The 16,407-nt window shown below is 40.9% G+C and overlaps 1 protein-coding gene and 1 long non-coding RNA gene across 4 annotated transcripts in view; one reads left to right on the plus strand and one right to left on the minus strand.

Moving 5' to 3' along the window:
• XRRA1 (X-ray radiation resistance associated 1) overlaps positions 1-16,407 on the plus strand; it is a 62,024-nt gene that overhangs the window by 37,722 nt on the left and 7,895 nt on the right. For 2 of the 3 annotated variants that reach the window (XM_042905076.1, XM_042905078.1), the window contains 3 exons: positions 1,992-2,032; positions 4,440-4,565; positions 16,132-16,225. In XM_042905076.1, the coding sequence (XP_042761010.1) occupies positions 1,992-2,032; positions 4,440-4,565; positions 16,132-16,225 (261 nt within the window). The remainder of the gene's footprint in view (positions 1-1,991; positions 2,033-4,439; positions 4,566-16,131; positions 16,226-16,407) is intronic. The other variant, XM_042905077.1, reaches the window with a different exon arrangement.
• Positions 2,696-4,306, minus strand: LOC122199756. Its single transcript, XR_006193613.1, has 3 exons — positions 4,091-4,306; positions 3,329-3,405; positions 2,696-2,914 (listed from the first exon to the last, which is right to left on the minus strand). It is a non-coding gene; the product is annotated as an uncharacterized LOC122199756 (long non-coding RNA).

Consider the following 16,407-nt stretch of genomic DNA (forward strand, 5'->3'; position numbering starts at 1 on the left):
CAGACACCCCTAGTTTGCATTTCTTAAGTGACTAATGATCTTACGTACCTTTCATATGTTTATGGGTCACTTTGACCCATATCCTCTTTTGGCAGTGCCTAATCAAGTCTTTGCCTGTATTTAAATTGGGTTATATTTTTCTTTTCTTGTTGATTTGCTTGAGTTCTTTATATATGCTGGATACAAGTTCTTTGTAGACCTAAATATTAGAAAAATCTTTTCACAGTCTGTATGTAGCCTCCTTTTTCATGTTTCTAATGGTGAATTTTGATGAATAAAAGTTCTTTATTTTAATGAAGTTCAGTTCAATCTTTAATGGTTAGTTCTTTTTGTTTCCTTTTCAAGAATTTATCTGTCTGAAACCATTAAGATATTTTCCTATATTTTCTTCTGGAAGCTTGATTATTTTAGTTTTTACATTTTGGTCTATGATCTGTCTAGAAGTTTTGTATATGATGTGAAGTAGAGTCCGTTTACTTTTTTAGATGGATATCTAATTGACTCAACAGCACTTGCTGAAAAGACTATATCCTTTTCCCCACTGAGTTGTAAGAGAGGTTTTATGGTAAGGCAGGGTCTGTATGTGTCTAAAGTGCTATAGCTTTTTAATATGTTTTGAGAACTGATAGTGAAGTTCTCCAGCTATGTTGTTGCTCTTCAGAATTGCTATAACTATTATAAAGCCTTTGAATTTACATATAAATTTTAGAATCATCTTGCCAGTTTCCACACAATATCCTGCTGGGATTTTGATTAGAATTGTAGTGATCCTATAGACCAATTTGGAGTGAATTTATATTTTTACAATATTGGGTTTTTTAATTTATCAAAGTAATATATCCCACCATGTTTTAGGTCTTTTGAAATTGTTCTCATCAATGCTTTGTAGTCTCCCGTGGTGAGATCTTGCATATCTTTCGTTAGATTTATTCCTATGTATTTGGTCTTTTTCTATGGTATTGTCATTGGTATTGCTTTTTCCTATTACATTTCTGCCTGTTTGTTGCTAGTACATAGAAATTTTGAACTTGTATCCAGTAACCTTTCTAACCGGAGATTATAGGCAGAGGATATACGTTCATGCAGAGTGTGCTGTAGCTCATCTTTCTAGATATGTCTCCCCAGGGAATCACTTTTGAGCAACCATACTTGCAACGATTGCCCATCCTCTTGCTAACTCCTACTTTGTTTCTTGTATAAACTTATCCCCAAATCCTTTCCAGACACTTGTTGTAGGAGAAGTTGTTTGGGCCATGTGGTGTTCTACCCCTATTATCGTTTACTTCATTTTCAGGTAACCTTTATTAATATAATACCATTAATGTGTGGAAGAGGTCCTGTTAGCCAGGGCAGAGGTGAGTAGTGCCTGCACAGGATCCAGTCCAAGAAGATGCTTAGATTTATGGTTGAACTCAGATATTTATTGGCTCATCTCATTCTGATGGTGCCAAGAATGAAATGACTCCACAGCCTCTTCCTTACTACCATGCTGCTGGTTATTCTTAGTATCTCTTCTGGATTCACTGTCTTAATATATTCTGTTTCTACTAACATAACAGGATATTTTCAAATCCTTTGACAGAATATCATTTATATACATTTCTTTGTTCTAACACAGTCTGATCAATACTGACCGCCTGCTCAGTAAGAACTCTCACATGTTGCAAAGTCAGAAGGAAGGTCAACATGGCTGAAATATAGTGAGTGAGGGGCAGGATAGCAGGAGATAAGATTGGAGAAGTAGACAGGATCCAGATCAGGCAGGACCTCAGAGGCCTGGCCAAGGAATTTGGATTTTATTCTGAGTGCACCTCACTACCTGACAGGTATCACAGCCAGCTCCTCTTCCCAGTTATCATTAGAGATGTGAACCAATGGGAACCCCTCTGGGGGGACCCCTGCTGTACACAGTGGATGAGAGACCCAGACCCCAGCCTCTCTGGGGGCAATCCGTGCTCTCACCAACCTCTGTTATTTTTCTTTTGTTTCAGAGGTTGTGTTCTCATCTTACCCTGGATTTTCAACCTCTGAGGTAAGAACTGCCTGTTTTATATTTGTGCCCTTGAGTTAGAACATTAATTTTAATACACAAAAGTAAGCTAATAAAGCCATGAGAGGCATTTATATGTATCACACTGAAGAAGCCCGTTCAGTGAACAGATACTTACTGAGTACTTAGTGTGTGCCCGGCACTGTGCTGGTCTAGAAACATATAGTGGTAGACTAGACAGTCCAGTCCCTGGCCTCACACAGCCAACAAGCTCGCTTTCACTGTTCTCAGATGTGTTCAGTAGTAATGGTTGGGGCCTCAGGTGGGCAAGCTGGCATTGAAATGAGGCTGCCACCAAGATGAAGCCTGGCGGCTCCCTAATAAGAGCCCCCAAAAGCTAGACTGATCCTTGCCAAGTATACTACCATCTGGGGTCTAATCCTTGGTGTCATAGGCTTAGATGCTTGATTTTCTTCTGGACAGAAAATTTGTTTTTCTCTCAGGGTTAGACAACTACTAACCAAGCTCATGAGGACTGATGCACTAAATATTGATGGATGCATTTACAATAAGAAGTACAACTATACATTTGGCCAACCTGCATCCTTGAAAGGCAGCTCAGTACATTCACTCCCTCCCCACAGATAAAACTGGGTGAGAAATTATATCAGTTAACAATTGGCATATAACAAACCAACCCAACAATTACTTCAAACAATAGCAATTTATTCTCACAAATGTTTGGGCTGGTTAGGTGGTTCTGCTGGTTTTTCCAGGGCTCATTCATGCAGCTGGCTGGTTCCCTGGGGCCTGGGTTCATGGACAACTGGTATGGCTTGGCATCTACATGAAGTATTTATTAAGGACTTCTTTACAACATGGTGGCCTTCGGGTTCCAAGAGAGCGAGGATGAATTGCAGGGCTCTGAAATTCAAACGGTAGCACTTCTGCCACATTCTGTTAGTCAAAGTAAGTCATAGGAATGACAGTGCAGCACAATTCTGTCTGGAGGTAGCACAGACCCCACAAGTTAAGGGCACAGTGCCCAACAGGACTGCCCTTACTTCAGATGCTAGCTGCAAGTGAGCTATTCACACTTATAACAAACTGGCTACAAATTCTGGAGTTCCCACGGCCTTTACAGGCTCAATAATTTAGTAGAACAACTCTTAGAACTCAGGAAAGCCCTATCTTTATGATTACAGTTTTACTATAAAGGGTATAAATGAGGACCAGCCACATGAAAAGACACATAATGTGAGGTCTAGGAGGGTCCCAGAAAATGGAAATTCCCAAGCCCTATCACTGGTTTTTGTTTTGCTCTCACCCGTGACTTACCTGTCCCACTCGGTACAAGTTAGAGCCTAGGAGGGCACAAAACACTTGACCCCAAGTAGGTGCTCTGCTAATGTTCACTGAATGAAAAAGTAAAATTTAAGTGACTTGCTCAAGATTACACAGTGATTAATGGAGCTTAGAACAGAATCTAGTTCACTTGAACTCAGTTATTAGCCCAGCATCTACCCTGTCATTTCCTTTGGTCCCATCCAACTTAAGGAATCAGTGAGTGATTTGTAGGCATGGTTGACCCAGTAACTTCCATTTTCTGCTTAATGAAACATGTTGATCCTGAGGCAGGCTGGGCTGTACTGAGAAACCATGACTCTGCAAGTGACCCAGATGCAACAGGCCACATTCAGGCCCGGAGGCCTGCTTGAAGTCCTCCAGGACTTAGCTATTGATTTATCCTGGAATGAAGAGCCTCCACAGTCGGATGTGAGCTAGCCCATCAGGCTCAGGTTACTCCTGCTCTCCATCTCCCCACTAGGAAAAGTCTACTTTAAAATATTGGGGTATCTGGGTGGCTCAGCCGGTTGAGCATCCGACTTCGGCTCAGGTCATGATCTCACAGTCCGTGGGTTCAAGCCCTGTGTCGGACTCTGTGCTGACAGCCCAGAGCCTGGAGCCTGCTTCGGATTCTCTGTCTCCCTCTCTATCTGCCTCTGCCCTGGTTATGCTCTGTCTTTGTCTCTCTCTCTCTCTTTCTCAAAAATAAATAAACGTTAAAAAATTTTTTAAAAAATAATAAAATGCAAGCACCTGTCCTTTTGCCATTTGCAGAAATTTTAGCCCAACTGTAGAGAAGGGCCATTTCAGAATAAGCTGCCAAAGGGCAGAAAGTGAGAGGTAGGGGCAAAAAACCTCTAAGCCTACACCACTGCTGTATTGTCATTTGGCCTCATAGAACTTGTAACTGGAACTTTGGGGGCCAGAGAATCAGCTCATCATGTGACCTCAGAGAACTTGAAGCCAGAACTCTGGGCCCTTGGTAACATCTCCCGTTGTGACCCTAGATGCCTCTTTTGGCCAACCCTCTCTAGAATGTCTTGGCAGCATTCAGCTTCTTATCTTTGGGACACTTTGACATAGATCTTTTTTTCCTTCTAAGGAAACCAAGGTATGTGCACTTCCTCCCATATTCAAGATTCTTCCCGTGAAATCACTGAAGGCCAGAAACCAGACGCTGGCCCCGCCCTTTCCAGAGCTGAGGTACCTTAGCCTGGCCTACAACAAGGTGACTCTGCTCTCTGCCTATTTCTTCAGGGGCACAGATGGGAGGATGGGATGCGATCTGCTCTGGCCTGAAGGCCAGCCTTAGAGTTCCCTGCATTACAGATATGTGAGCTCAGGAATTCTCAGGGTGGGAGAAGTGGAGAGTGTAGGCCAAGGCAGAAGTCCATCCATTCAGTCCCAGATATTTATCTAATACCACGTGCCAGGCTCTATGCTAGATACTAGGTATACAGCAGCTCAAAGAAAGATTGGGCCGCTTGCCTTTTGGAGCTTGTCACCCATAGGAAAGACTGATACAGCACAAATAGTCTCAGTATAAGCATGCATAGTGTTATGAAGAAATTCAAAGTGCTATGAAGTATATGACAGGGGTAGTCTAACCTAGTATTTGGGATCAGGGAAGGTTCTTGAGAGAGCGGTGCTTTATCAGTTTAATGAGGTGAAGTGTGAGGAGGAGTGAAGTGAGAAATATTCTAGCTTATAGGAACAGCAGATGTAAAGTCCATGGGACACATTTAACATGTTTCTCCTGCATGTTTTATGGTAACATATTTTTCCAATATCCATGTTCTGTTTGACTTCTGTAAACCCCACCAACTGAGCTCTACTCAAGTCTGAAGTGTAGGCAACTTTGAAGGAACTCTGCTTACACTCCTTCTAAGGCAAGCAGTTGGTACAGCCAAATTCTTCAAGTGTTTCTTCCTAAGAGTTTTATAATTTTAGCTTTGAAATTCAGGTCTTTGATTCATTTTGAGTTAATCTTGAGATGTGGTGTGAGATAGGGGTCAAACCTCATTCTTTTGTATGTGGATATGTAGTTTCCTCAGCACCATTTATTGAAAAGACTATTCTTTCTCCATTGAATGGTCTTCTCACCCTTGTCAAAAATCAGTGGCCCATAGATGTATTATGGGTCCCCTCTCATTCTTGAAATTGGTCATTTGTGTCTTTTATTGATCCAAAATAGTTAGAAGTTATCCCCTTTTTTGACTTAAAAAAAAAACCAGCTGCTGCTTTCACTGGATTTCTCTATCTCTTTTCCCATTTCATTAATTTCTGCTCATAACTTGATTTTTGCCCTATTCACATGAGTTTAGTTTGCTCCTCTTTTTTGTTTCCCTCTATAGTGTAATTTTAGATCATTGATTTAGACCTTTTTCTTCTTTTTAATATAAGCATGTAAAGCTATAAACTTCTTCTCTAAGCACTGTTTTTGCTGCATCCTACAAATTGTAATTTGTGTTTTTATTTTCATTTTGTTAAACTTTTTCACTTTTTGTTTTGATTTCTTTATTTACCCATTGGTTTAGATAAGTGAGATGCTTAATTTCCAAATATATGGAGATCTTCTAGATGTCTCATATTTATTATTTCTAATTTAATTCTGTTGTGGTCAGATAACATAACCTGCAAGATTTCATTCTTCTGACATCTATGGAAACTTGTTGTGTGTCCCATCCTATATGCTATCTTGGTGCATGTTCTCTATGCACTTAAAAAAAATGTGTATTCTGCACTTTGGGGGATAGTGTTCTATAAATATCAATTACATTAAGGTGGTTGGTAGTATCACTGAGATCATTTCTGTACTATTGTCTCTTCATTTTATCAGTTATCGAGAACAGCATGTTAAAATCTCGTTAGATTGTGGATCTGTTTATTTGTCTCCTTAATTATGTCAGTTTTTGCTTCATGTATTTTGAAGTTTTACTATCACGTACATAAACATTTAGAATTTTTATCTCTACCTGATGTGTCAATCCTTTTATTATTATGACTTGTCTCCCTCTGCCTTGAACAAAATTTCTTGTCTTGCTGTTTTGTCTGATTTTAACATAGATACACAGCTTTCTTAATGCTTGCTAATTGCATAGTCTCTTTCTATCCTTTTACTTTCAACCTCCTTATAGCTTTGTATTTCCAGTCCATCTCTTTGGGACAGCATATAGTTGGGTCTTGCTGGGAGGCCAGAGTGTTTTTCTCTGTGTTCCTATTCTGTACTCAGCTCACAGCCTTCCCCGTGCTCCTACACTTCACATGGATTGTCTCCACACTTGTGTTCCTCTCACCCAGCAGGAGACTGCTTGTGCTGGTTACTTAGTGCTTGCTCTTCTGGTGGTTGAGGGCCAAGAGGAGGGTCCAATCCCAGTCTTAAGAGGACGCTGGGTTCCTGTGTCTGTAGGATGGACCTTCTTAGCGATCCAGTCCCCTGCAAGCAGTGGGAGACCTCTCAGGTCGTGGGCCCAGGTTGGTTTCCTGCCTCAATCTCAGAACAGCAGGTTTTAATTTTTTCCCTCCCCCAGATGTAGGACCCTGGGCCCGACAGGTTTTTCTGACCTTCCTCAGAAACTTAAGGCCTTTGTTCACCAGGCAGAGGGTTGGCTGCCTTTCTGACCTTGGCAGCCGCTCTCTTCCTCCAGGCCCACACCCTGGAGACGGCTCTCTCCAGTCTCATTCCCTGAGTCCAGTCTTTTGCGTACAAACAGCCATGAATTCTCCTTCTGTCTGTAGCTCTCAGAAGTTCTACTCTAGCCCACACTTAGCCTTTAGTGGGCCATTAAAATGGTGAGCTGATTTCTTCCCAATTGCTTGTACAGCACTTGCCATCCCTTCCTCCCGTGTTCTGCCACATGTGAGCCAGTCCTGTGTCCCATCTCTCCTTGGAGGTGCTTGTCTTTCCTTAGGTTTCAGGCCACGTGATTGCCCTGAGACCTTAGCTCTCTGGTAGATGCAAGAAAGTTATGATGTTATAGGCTATTCTGTCTTTTTTCTTGTTGTTAAGGAGAGGAAGCAATACATGCATACATTTTCTACATGCTCACTTGAGTTTTAAATTATATTTTTCTTTATAACAATTATCACCTAGCATATTATATATCTTTTTCTTTATTACCTGTTGTCTACTGCCAGAATGTAGGTTTGTTTGAGAGCCAGGACTTTGTTTTGCTTACAACTATATCCTCATCATCTAGAATAGCACCTGATACATGATAGTTACTCAGTAAGTTTGATAAATGAATGATGTTTTGATCATGTCAAGGAATACTCATGCTACCTGTGTTGAAATTAATATTCAATTTATTACAGTTACAAATTTTAAAACCAGTTCTGCATTCAACTAGAACTTAAACATCTAGAATATCCACTCAGTAATCTAGTAAGTTTTGTGCCAAAAGTAAAGCAATCACTTTAACTCAACCTTTAACTAATATTTCCTTAGTTCATAAATTTGACAGATTAAGCTCTATTTGCCTTAACCCAATGAAATTGGATAGAAACTTTAAGTTGTCCCTGGAGCCCGAGTTTATTTTCAGGGGCATTCAACTCACCTTGTGGGGATAGGCTAGCTATCCTATCTGGTGGCCAAATTCTTCTCACTATATCAGCCAGAATCCCAAACCCATATCTTTTAGCTGGGACTCAATTTCACAGAAAATATGACATACATGCCTTGGGTATCTTTCAGCTTTCTACCAGTTTTAATTGTAACTTTCTTCAACTTTTTAGTCACCTGATTTGGATAGGTGGAATTTTGCATCCTGACAAAATTCAATTTAATTCTCCCTCCCCCATTCTGTTGTGACTGCTTCTTGACCACCTGTTTTGCATATAAGAGACTCTGTACCCACTTTAGCCACCATTTTATAGTTATTTATGAACACATATTAGGCTTCTTTGTAGCTTCATCCCCCTTTCCCTCCTTCTCTAGAGTCTAGATAAGAAGTCAGCAAGTGTTTTCTATAAAGGGCCAGATAAATATAATACTCTGTCCCAACTACTCAACTCTGTCCTTGTAGAACAAAGGCAGTATGTAAATGGATGTTTGGTTTTTTTTTTTAATTTATGTATTGTCAAGTTAGCTAACATACAGTGAAGTCTTGGCTTCAGGAATAGATTTCCATGATTCATCACTTGTATACAACACCCAGGACTCATCCCAGCAAGTGCCCTCCTCAATGCTCATCACCCATTTTCTGCACTCCTCAACCTCCAACCCCCATCAATCCTCAGTTTGTTCTCTGTATTTAAGAATCTCTTATGATTTGCCTTCCTCTCTGTTTGTATCTTATTTTTCCTTCCCTTTCCCTATGGTAATCTGTTAAGTTTCTCAAATTCCACATATGAGTGAAATCAAATGATATCTGTCATTCTCTGAATGACTTATTTCACTTAGCTTAATAGCCTACAGTTCCATCCAGATTGTTGTAAATGGCAAGATTTCGTTCTTTTTCATCACTGAGTAGTATTCCATTTGAGCTCTTTCCATAATTTGGCTATTGTTGATAGTGCTGCTGTAAACATTGGGGTACATGCACCCCTACGAATCATCACTCCTGAATTCTTTGGATAAATTCCTAGTAGTGCTATTGCTGGGCCATAAGGTAGGTAGTTCTATTTTTATTTTTTTGAGGAACCTTCACAGTGTTTTCCAGAGTAGCTGCACCAGTTTGCATTCCCACCAACAGTGCAAGATGGTTCCCCTTTCTCCACATCCTCACCAATCTCTGTTGTTTCCTGAGTTGTTCATTTTAGTCTCTCTACCAGCATGAGGTGGTATCCTAGTGTGGTTTTGATTTGTATTTCCCTGATGATGAGTGATGTTGAGCATCTTTTCATGTATCTGTTAGCCATCTGGATGTCGTCTTTGGAAAAGTGTCTATTCATGTCTTCTGCCCATTTCTTCACTGGCTTATTTGTTTTTCGGGTATTGAGTTTGGTAAGTTCTTTGTAGATTTTGGGTACTAACCCTTTATCAAATATGTAATTTGAAAATATCTTCTCCTATTCCATTAGTTGCCTTTTAGTTTTGTTGATTGTTTCCTTCGCCATACAGAGCTTTTTATCTTGATGAGGTCCCAATAGTTCATTTTTGCTTTTGTTTCCCTTGCCTCTGGAGACATGTCAAATAAGAAGTTGCTTAAAAAAAAAAAAAAAAAAAGTTGCTGTGGCTGAAGTCAAAGAGGTTGTTGCCTGTTATCTCCTGTAGGATTTTGATGGTTTCCTGTCTCACATTTAGGTCTTTCATTTGTTTTGAATCTATTTTTGTGTATGGTGTAAGAAAGTGGTCCATGTTCATTTTTCTGCATGTTGCTGTCCAGTTCTCCCACCGCTATTTGCTAAAGAGACTGTCTTTTTTCCATTGGATACTCTTTCCTGCTTTGTCAAAGATTAGTTGGCAATATATTTGTGGGTCCATTTTTGGGTTTTCTATTCTATTCCATTGATCTGTGTGTCTGTTTTTGTGCCAATACCATACTGTCTTGATGATTATAGCTTTGTAACACAGGCTAAAGTCTGGGATTGTGATGCCTCCAGCTTTGGTTTTCTTTTTCAACGTACATAACTTTGGCTATTTGGGGTCTTTTATGGTTCCATACAAATTTTAGGATTATTTGTTCTAGCTTTGAGAAGAATGCTGGTGCTGTTTGTTGGGATTGTGTTGAATGTGTAGATTGCTTTGGGTAGTATCGACACTTTAACAATATTTGTTCTTCCAATTCATGAGCATGGAATATTTTTCCATTTCTTTGTGTCTTCTTCAATTTATTTCATAAGTTTTCCATAGTTTTCAGCATACAGATCTTTCACCTCTTTGGTTAGGTTTATTCCTAGGTATTTCATATATTTTAGAGCAACTGTAAATGGAATCGATTCCTTGATTTCTCTTTCTGTTGCTTTGTTATTGGTGTACAGGAATGCAACCGATTTCTATGCATTGATTTTATATCCTGCACCTTTGCTGAATTCATATACCAGTTCAAGCAGTTTTTTGGTGGAGTCTTTTCAGGTTTTCCACGTAGAGTATCATGTCATCTGCAAAGAGTGAATTTGACCTCTTTGCCAATTTGGATGCCTTTTATTTCTTTGTGTTGTCTGATTGCTGAGGCTAGGGCTTCCAACACTGTGTTAAACAAAACAACAGTGGGGAGAGTAGACATCCCTGTCATGTTCCTGATTTCAGGGGGAAAGCTCTCAGTTTTTCCCCACTGAGGAAGGTATTAGCTGTGTGCCTTTCATATATGGCTTTTATGATGTTATATTCCTTCTATCCTGACTTTCTTGAGGGTTTTTATTAAGAAAGGATGCTATATTTTGTCAAATACTTTTTCTGCATCTATTGACAGGATCATATGGTTCTTATTCTTTCTTCTATTAATGTGATGTATCACATTGATTGATTTGCAAATATTAAACCAGCCCTGCAGCCCAGGAATGAATCCCACTTGATCATAGTGAATGACTCCTTTAATGTACTGTTGAATTTGATTTGCTAGTTCATGTTGAGAATTTTTACATCCATATTCATCAGGGATATTGGCCTGTAATTCTCCTTTTTAGTGGGGTCTTTGTCTGGTTTGGGAATCAAGGCAATGCTGACTTCATAGAATGAGTCTGGAAGCTTTCCTTCTGTTTCTATTTTTTGGAAACACCTTGAGAAGAATAGGTATTAACTCTGCTTTAAACGTCTGGTAAAATTCCCCTGGGAAGCCATCCTGCCCAGGATTCTTAATTTGTTGGGAGATTTTTGATAATCCATTCAATTTCTTTGCTGGTCATGGGCCTGTTCAAATTTTCTGTTTCTTCCCTTTTGAGTTTTGGTAGTGTGGGGGTGTCTAGGAATTTGTCCATTTCTTCCAGATTTTCAAATTTGTTGGCATATAATTTTTAATAGTATTCTCTAATAATTGTATTTCTCTAGTGTTGGTTATGATCTTTCCTCTTTCATTCGTGATTTTTATCTATTTGGGTCCTCTCTCTCTTTTCTTTTTGAGAGGTCTGGCTAGGCATTTATCAATTTTGTTTATTCTTTCAAAAAACCAGTTCTTTTTTTTTTATTAATTTTTTTTTTTTCAACATTTTTTATTTATTTTTGGGACAGAGAGAGACAGAGCATGAACGGGGGAGGGGCAGAGAGAGAGGGAGACACAGAATCGGAAACAGGCTCCAGGCTCCGAGCCATCAGCCCAGAGCCTGACGCGGGGCTCGAACTCACGGACCGCGAGATCGTGACCTGGCTGAAGTCGGACGCTTAACCGACTGCGCCACCCAGGCGCCCCTCAAAAAACCAGTTCTAAGATTCATTCATCTGTTCTGGGTTGTTTGTTTGTTTGTTTGATTTTGGATTCTATCTTGTTTATTTCTGCTCTAATCTTTATTATTTCTCTTCTGCTGGCTTTGGGCTTTCTTTGCTGCTCCTTTCTATTCTAGTTCCTTTAGGTGTAAGGTTGGGTGGTATATTTGGGGCCTTTCTTGCTTCTTGAGATAGGCCTGAATTACAATGTATTTTCCTCTTAGAACTGCCTTTACTTCATACCAAAGGGTTTGGTCTGTCATGTTTTCATTTTCATTTCTTCCATATATTTTCTAATTTCTTCTTTAATTTCCTGGTTGACCCATGCATTCTTTAGTAGGATGTTCTTTAACCTCCATGTATTTGGGGGCTTTCCAGATTTTCCTTGTGGTTGATTTCAAGTTTCATAGTGTTGTGATCTGAAAATATGCATGGTATGATCTCAATCCTTTTTTATTTTGTGACCCAGTATGTGATCTTTTTGGAGAATGTTCCATGTGCACTCAAGAAGAATGTGTATTCTGCTTTTGGATGAAAAGTTCTAACTATATCTGTTAAGTCCATCTGGTCCAATGTGTCATTCAGTCCATTGTTGTAAGTGGAGCATTAAACTCCCCTACAATCATGGTATTAATGTCTATACATTTACTTATGTTTGTGATTAACTGATGTATATATTTGGGTGCTTTCACATTGGGGGCATAAACATTTACAATTGTTAGCTCTTCTTGATGGATATCCCCCTTAATTATGATATAATGCCCTTCTTCATCTCTTATTACAGTCTTTGTTTTAAAATCCAGCTTGTCTGACAGAAGTATGGTTACTCTGGTTTTCTTTTGCTGTCCAGTAGCATGATAGATTGTTCTCCATCCCCTCACTTTCAATCTGCAGCTGTCCTCAGGTTTATAATGAGTCTTTTGTAGTCAGCATATAGATGAATCTTGTTTTTTGTTTGTTTGTTTGTTTTTTGTTTGTTTTAATTCATTCTGATACCCTGTGTCATTTGATTGGGGCAGTTCATCTACATTCAGAGTGATTAATTGAAAGATACGGATTTCGTGTCATTATGTTATCTGTAGATTTCATGCTTGTGGTGATGTCTCTGGTCCTTTGTAGTCTTTGCCACTTTCTGCTCACAGAGTCCCTCTTAGGATCTCCTGCAGGGCTGGTTTAGTGGACACAAACTCCTTTAGTTTTTGTTTGTCTGGAAAAGCCTTTATGTTTCCTTCTATTCTGAATGATAGCCTTGCTGGATAAAGGATTCTTGGCTGAATATTTTTCCTATTCGGAGCACTGAATATTTTCTGCCACTCCCTTCTGGCCTACCAAGTTTCAGTGGACAGGTCTACTGCTATCCTTATGTGTCTGTCCTTGTAGGATAAGGCCCATTTGTCCCTCACTGCTTTCAGAATTCTCTCTTTATCTTTGTATTTTATTATTTTCACTATGATACATTGTGGTGTTGACCTGTTGTTGATTTTGAAGGGAGTTCTCTGTGCCTCTTGGACTTGGATGCCTGTTTCCTTCCCCAGATTAGGGAAGTTCTCAGCTATAATTTGCTCAAATAAACCTTCTGCCCCTTTCTCTCTTCTTCTTCTGGAACTCCTATGATATGGATATATTTTGCTTCAACGAATCACTTAGGTCTCTAATTCTCCCCTCATGGTCCAATAATTTCCTTTTCCCTCTTTTTTTCAGCTTGATCATTTTCCAAAACTTTATCTTCTGTTTCACCTATTCTCTCCTCTGCTTCTTCCATCCTTGCTGTCACTGCATCTAGTTTATTTTGCATCTCATTTACAACATTTCTTAATTCATCGTGACTATTTCTTAGGTCTTTGAGCTCTGCAGCAATACATTCTCTGCTGTCTTCTATGCTTTTTTCAAGGAGCATGACAGTGTTCTGATGAAACTTTATTAAACAGATTGAGGGGAGACAGATTTGGCCCACAGGTGTTATCTGCTGACCTTGGTTTTTGTACAGCCTTCAAGCTAAGACTGATTCTTATATTTTTAAATGGTTGAAAAAAATCGAAAGAAGGATAATACTTCATGACATATTAAAATTACATGAAATCCAAATTTCATAGTCCATAACTAAAGTTTTATTGGAAAAGAGCCACCACACTTATTTATGAGTTGTCTCTGGCTGTTTTTGTGCTACAACAGCACAGTTGAGTAGTTGCAACTGACATGTTAAGGCCTGTAAAGCCTGAAACATTTACTCTCTGGTCCTTGACAGAAAAGGTTTGCCAAGTCCTGGTCTAGATCTAGATGACCAAATGTTAGAGTTGCTTAAGGCCTGCTCCTTGTCCCTTCTCTTTTAATCACTCTGTACTCTCTCCCTAGGGATGGCTTCACGTACCCACAGGGCCAATTAACAGTGGCTCACAAATTTATAATTCCAGTACAGACCCCTTGTACCCTATGTACTCTAGACTAGGGTATTCATTGCCTACCTGAATCTCTACTGGGAGGTCTGAAAGGTACCTCCATAGTACACATATCCAAGTGAATTAATGAGCTTCAAATTTGAGTTTCTTTCCTTGCCCTGTATCTTAGAGAATAGCTCCATCATGCATGTGGCTCACTCAAGCCAAAATGTGGCTGTCATCCTTGATATTTCTCTCTCCTCTACATCCCTCCTCACCATGCATATCTAATCTGTTACCAACTCTTGTCATATTTAGGTCCTCATATTTCTGAAAATCCACATATTAGGTTCTCAAAGACCAAGATCTTTCTAGCTTTTGTCTGACCCCTATTTGCATGTCCAGCCTCATTTTCTGTCTGCTGTTAATCACACTGGCCTTCTTTACATCCCTCTAACAGGCTTTCCTCCTCCTTGCTGTGAGGCCTCTCACACTTTGCTCTCTGCATGGAGCACTTCCTCTCTGTGTTAGGTAGAGCACGTACCATGAGCTGCTGCAACAAACTTTAAATTCTCAATGACTTCACAGAGTAAAAGTCTGTTTCTTTCATAAAATCCATTGTAGGTATCCCAGATGGGCTGGTGGCCTCCCAGGTCTTTCGGAGACCCAGGTCCCTTCTGTCTATGGTTCTGTAATCCCATAGGGCCTTAAGAGGATTTCATTGGCTCCTCTGCATCTGGTGGATAGATGGCTGAGCAGAGGAGGGGAATGAGAAATGTAGAGGATCACATAGGAGGTTTCAAATGGGCTCTGCCCAGAAATGATCCCTTCTACCCAGGTTGCATCAGCTAGAATAGAGTCCTGTGACCACACCTAGCTGCCTAGGAGGCTAGAAGACAGTCTAGCTGTGTGCCCAGAAAGTAGAGGAAACTGTTTTGGTTAATACAGAGGATTCTGTGCCATACAGTCTGTTCTCCACTGCACTCACAAATTCCCCCCTCCCCATACTTTGGATCTCAGGGAAGCCTTCCCTGTTTCCCTGATTGGAACAAATCACCTGAGGACTTCACACACCCTCCCTTGTGGCACTAATCACAGCTTCAGAGCTATCCTCTTTCGTGTTACTACTTCTTCAATGAGTGTTTCCCACCAGGCAGTGCTTCCTGAGGACAGGAGTTCTAGCCGTTTTGCTCATTTCCAACCCAGTGCTTGGCATATGGAGGCATTCAGTAATACTTATTGATTGGATGAACACAAATGAAAGAGAATAAATAAAGTGGGGCTCCAGAGAAAGATAAACTGAAGGGCCCTCTCTCTCGCAGCCCTCAGGCCTTAATTGTCTTCCATAGGTCCTGAGTCTGACCTTAGATACCCAGGCATCTGAAAGGCCACTGCCCAACTCTTGGGCCCTCTGATACTGTTCTGTTGCTAATAGACACCCTCCCTAAGGATGTTCCAGCCACTCTGCTCAACAAAGGTTGGGTATTTTTTGCCCTTCAGAGGCCGGCCTCGTGGGGATAGAGCAGCGTTTGGGCCACAGACAGCCATGAAGTCTTCCTTACTGCCTCTGCTTATCCTTTAGATGAATGGGTCCCCCTGACTGCCTGCCCCCTGTCCCTCCCCAGATCAGTGTCCAGGACAGGCCTTAACGAAAGACATCATCAAGAATGCTGTCAACAGACTGAGGCGTGTAGAGGTTGCACTGAGGAAGGTGAAGTGTCAGACAGATTGTATCCTGAAGTCAGAGTCAATGCCCTGCCAACCTTCCAGAGTCCTTGTGAGACAAGTGCTATATGTGTTTGTCCCTGTTTTGTCATCAACATCTTCATTACTTGGTCTGGGCTACATTTCCGGTGTGGAGAAAGGAAAACAGTTCTTAACTTTCAAACAAGAAACTATGATGTGGAATTTTGGACAGGGGTGGGGCAGGGTCCTCTGGGTGTGAGCAGGTGACGTTGTAGGGACAGACGCTGCCCGGAACTGAGTCCGAGCACAGCAGCATAACTAAGCCGGCTCCACCTCAGCCCTAGCAAGCATGCGGCCTACAGTGTGGGGACTGGCAGCACCTGGGCAGAGGGGGGGCAGTGTCGACCTGAAGCTTTTCCCCACCTTCCTTACAGATCGCGAAGGAAGATGCCATCCTGCCGGTAGCTCTCTTCCCGTCTCTCTGCGAGCTCATCTTTCATAACAACCCTCTGGTGGCCCATACACGAGGTATGGTACCTGCAAGGCTGTGCCCCCGTCCTGGTGCCCAGGGGCAGCGTGGGCACCCCTTAGCCCCACCTCATCAATGTCCAGCCCTGGGTTCTTTGGAGATGGAGAGAAGCACAGATACTGCCGAGCACCTGCTCTGTACCAGCTTACCTGACAGCAGCCCTGTGTGGCAGGCATCACTG

This window comes from Panthera leo, chromosome D1, assembly GCF_018350215.1.
Source record: "Panthera leo isolate Ple1 chromosome D1, P.leo_Ple1_pat1.1, whole genome shotgun sequence".
Classification (NCBI taxonomy): Eukaryota; Metazoa; Chordata; class Mammalia; order Carnivora; family Felidae; genus Panthera; species Panthera leo.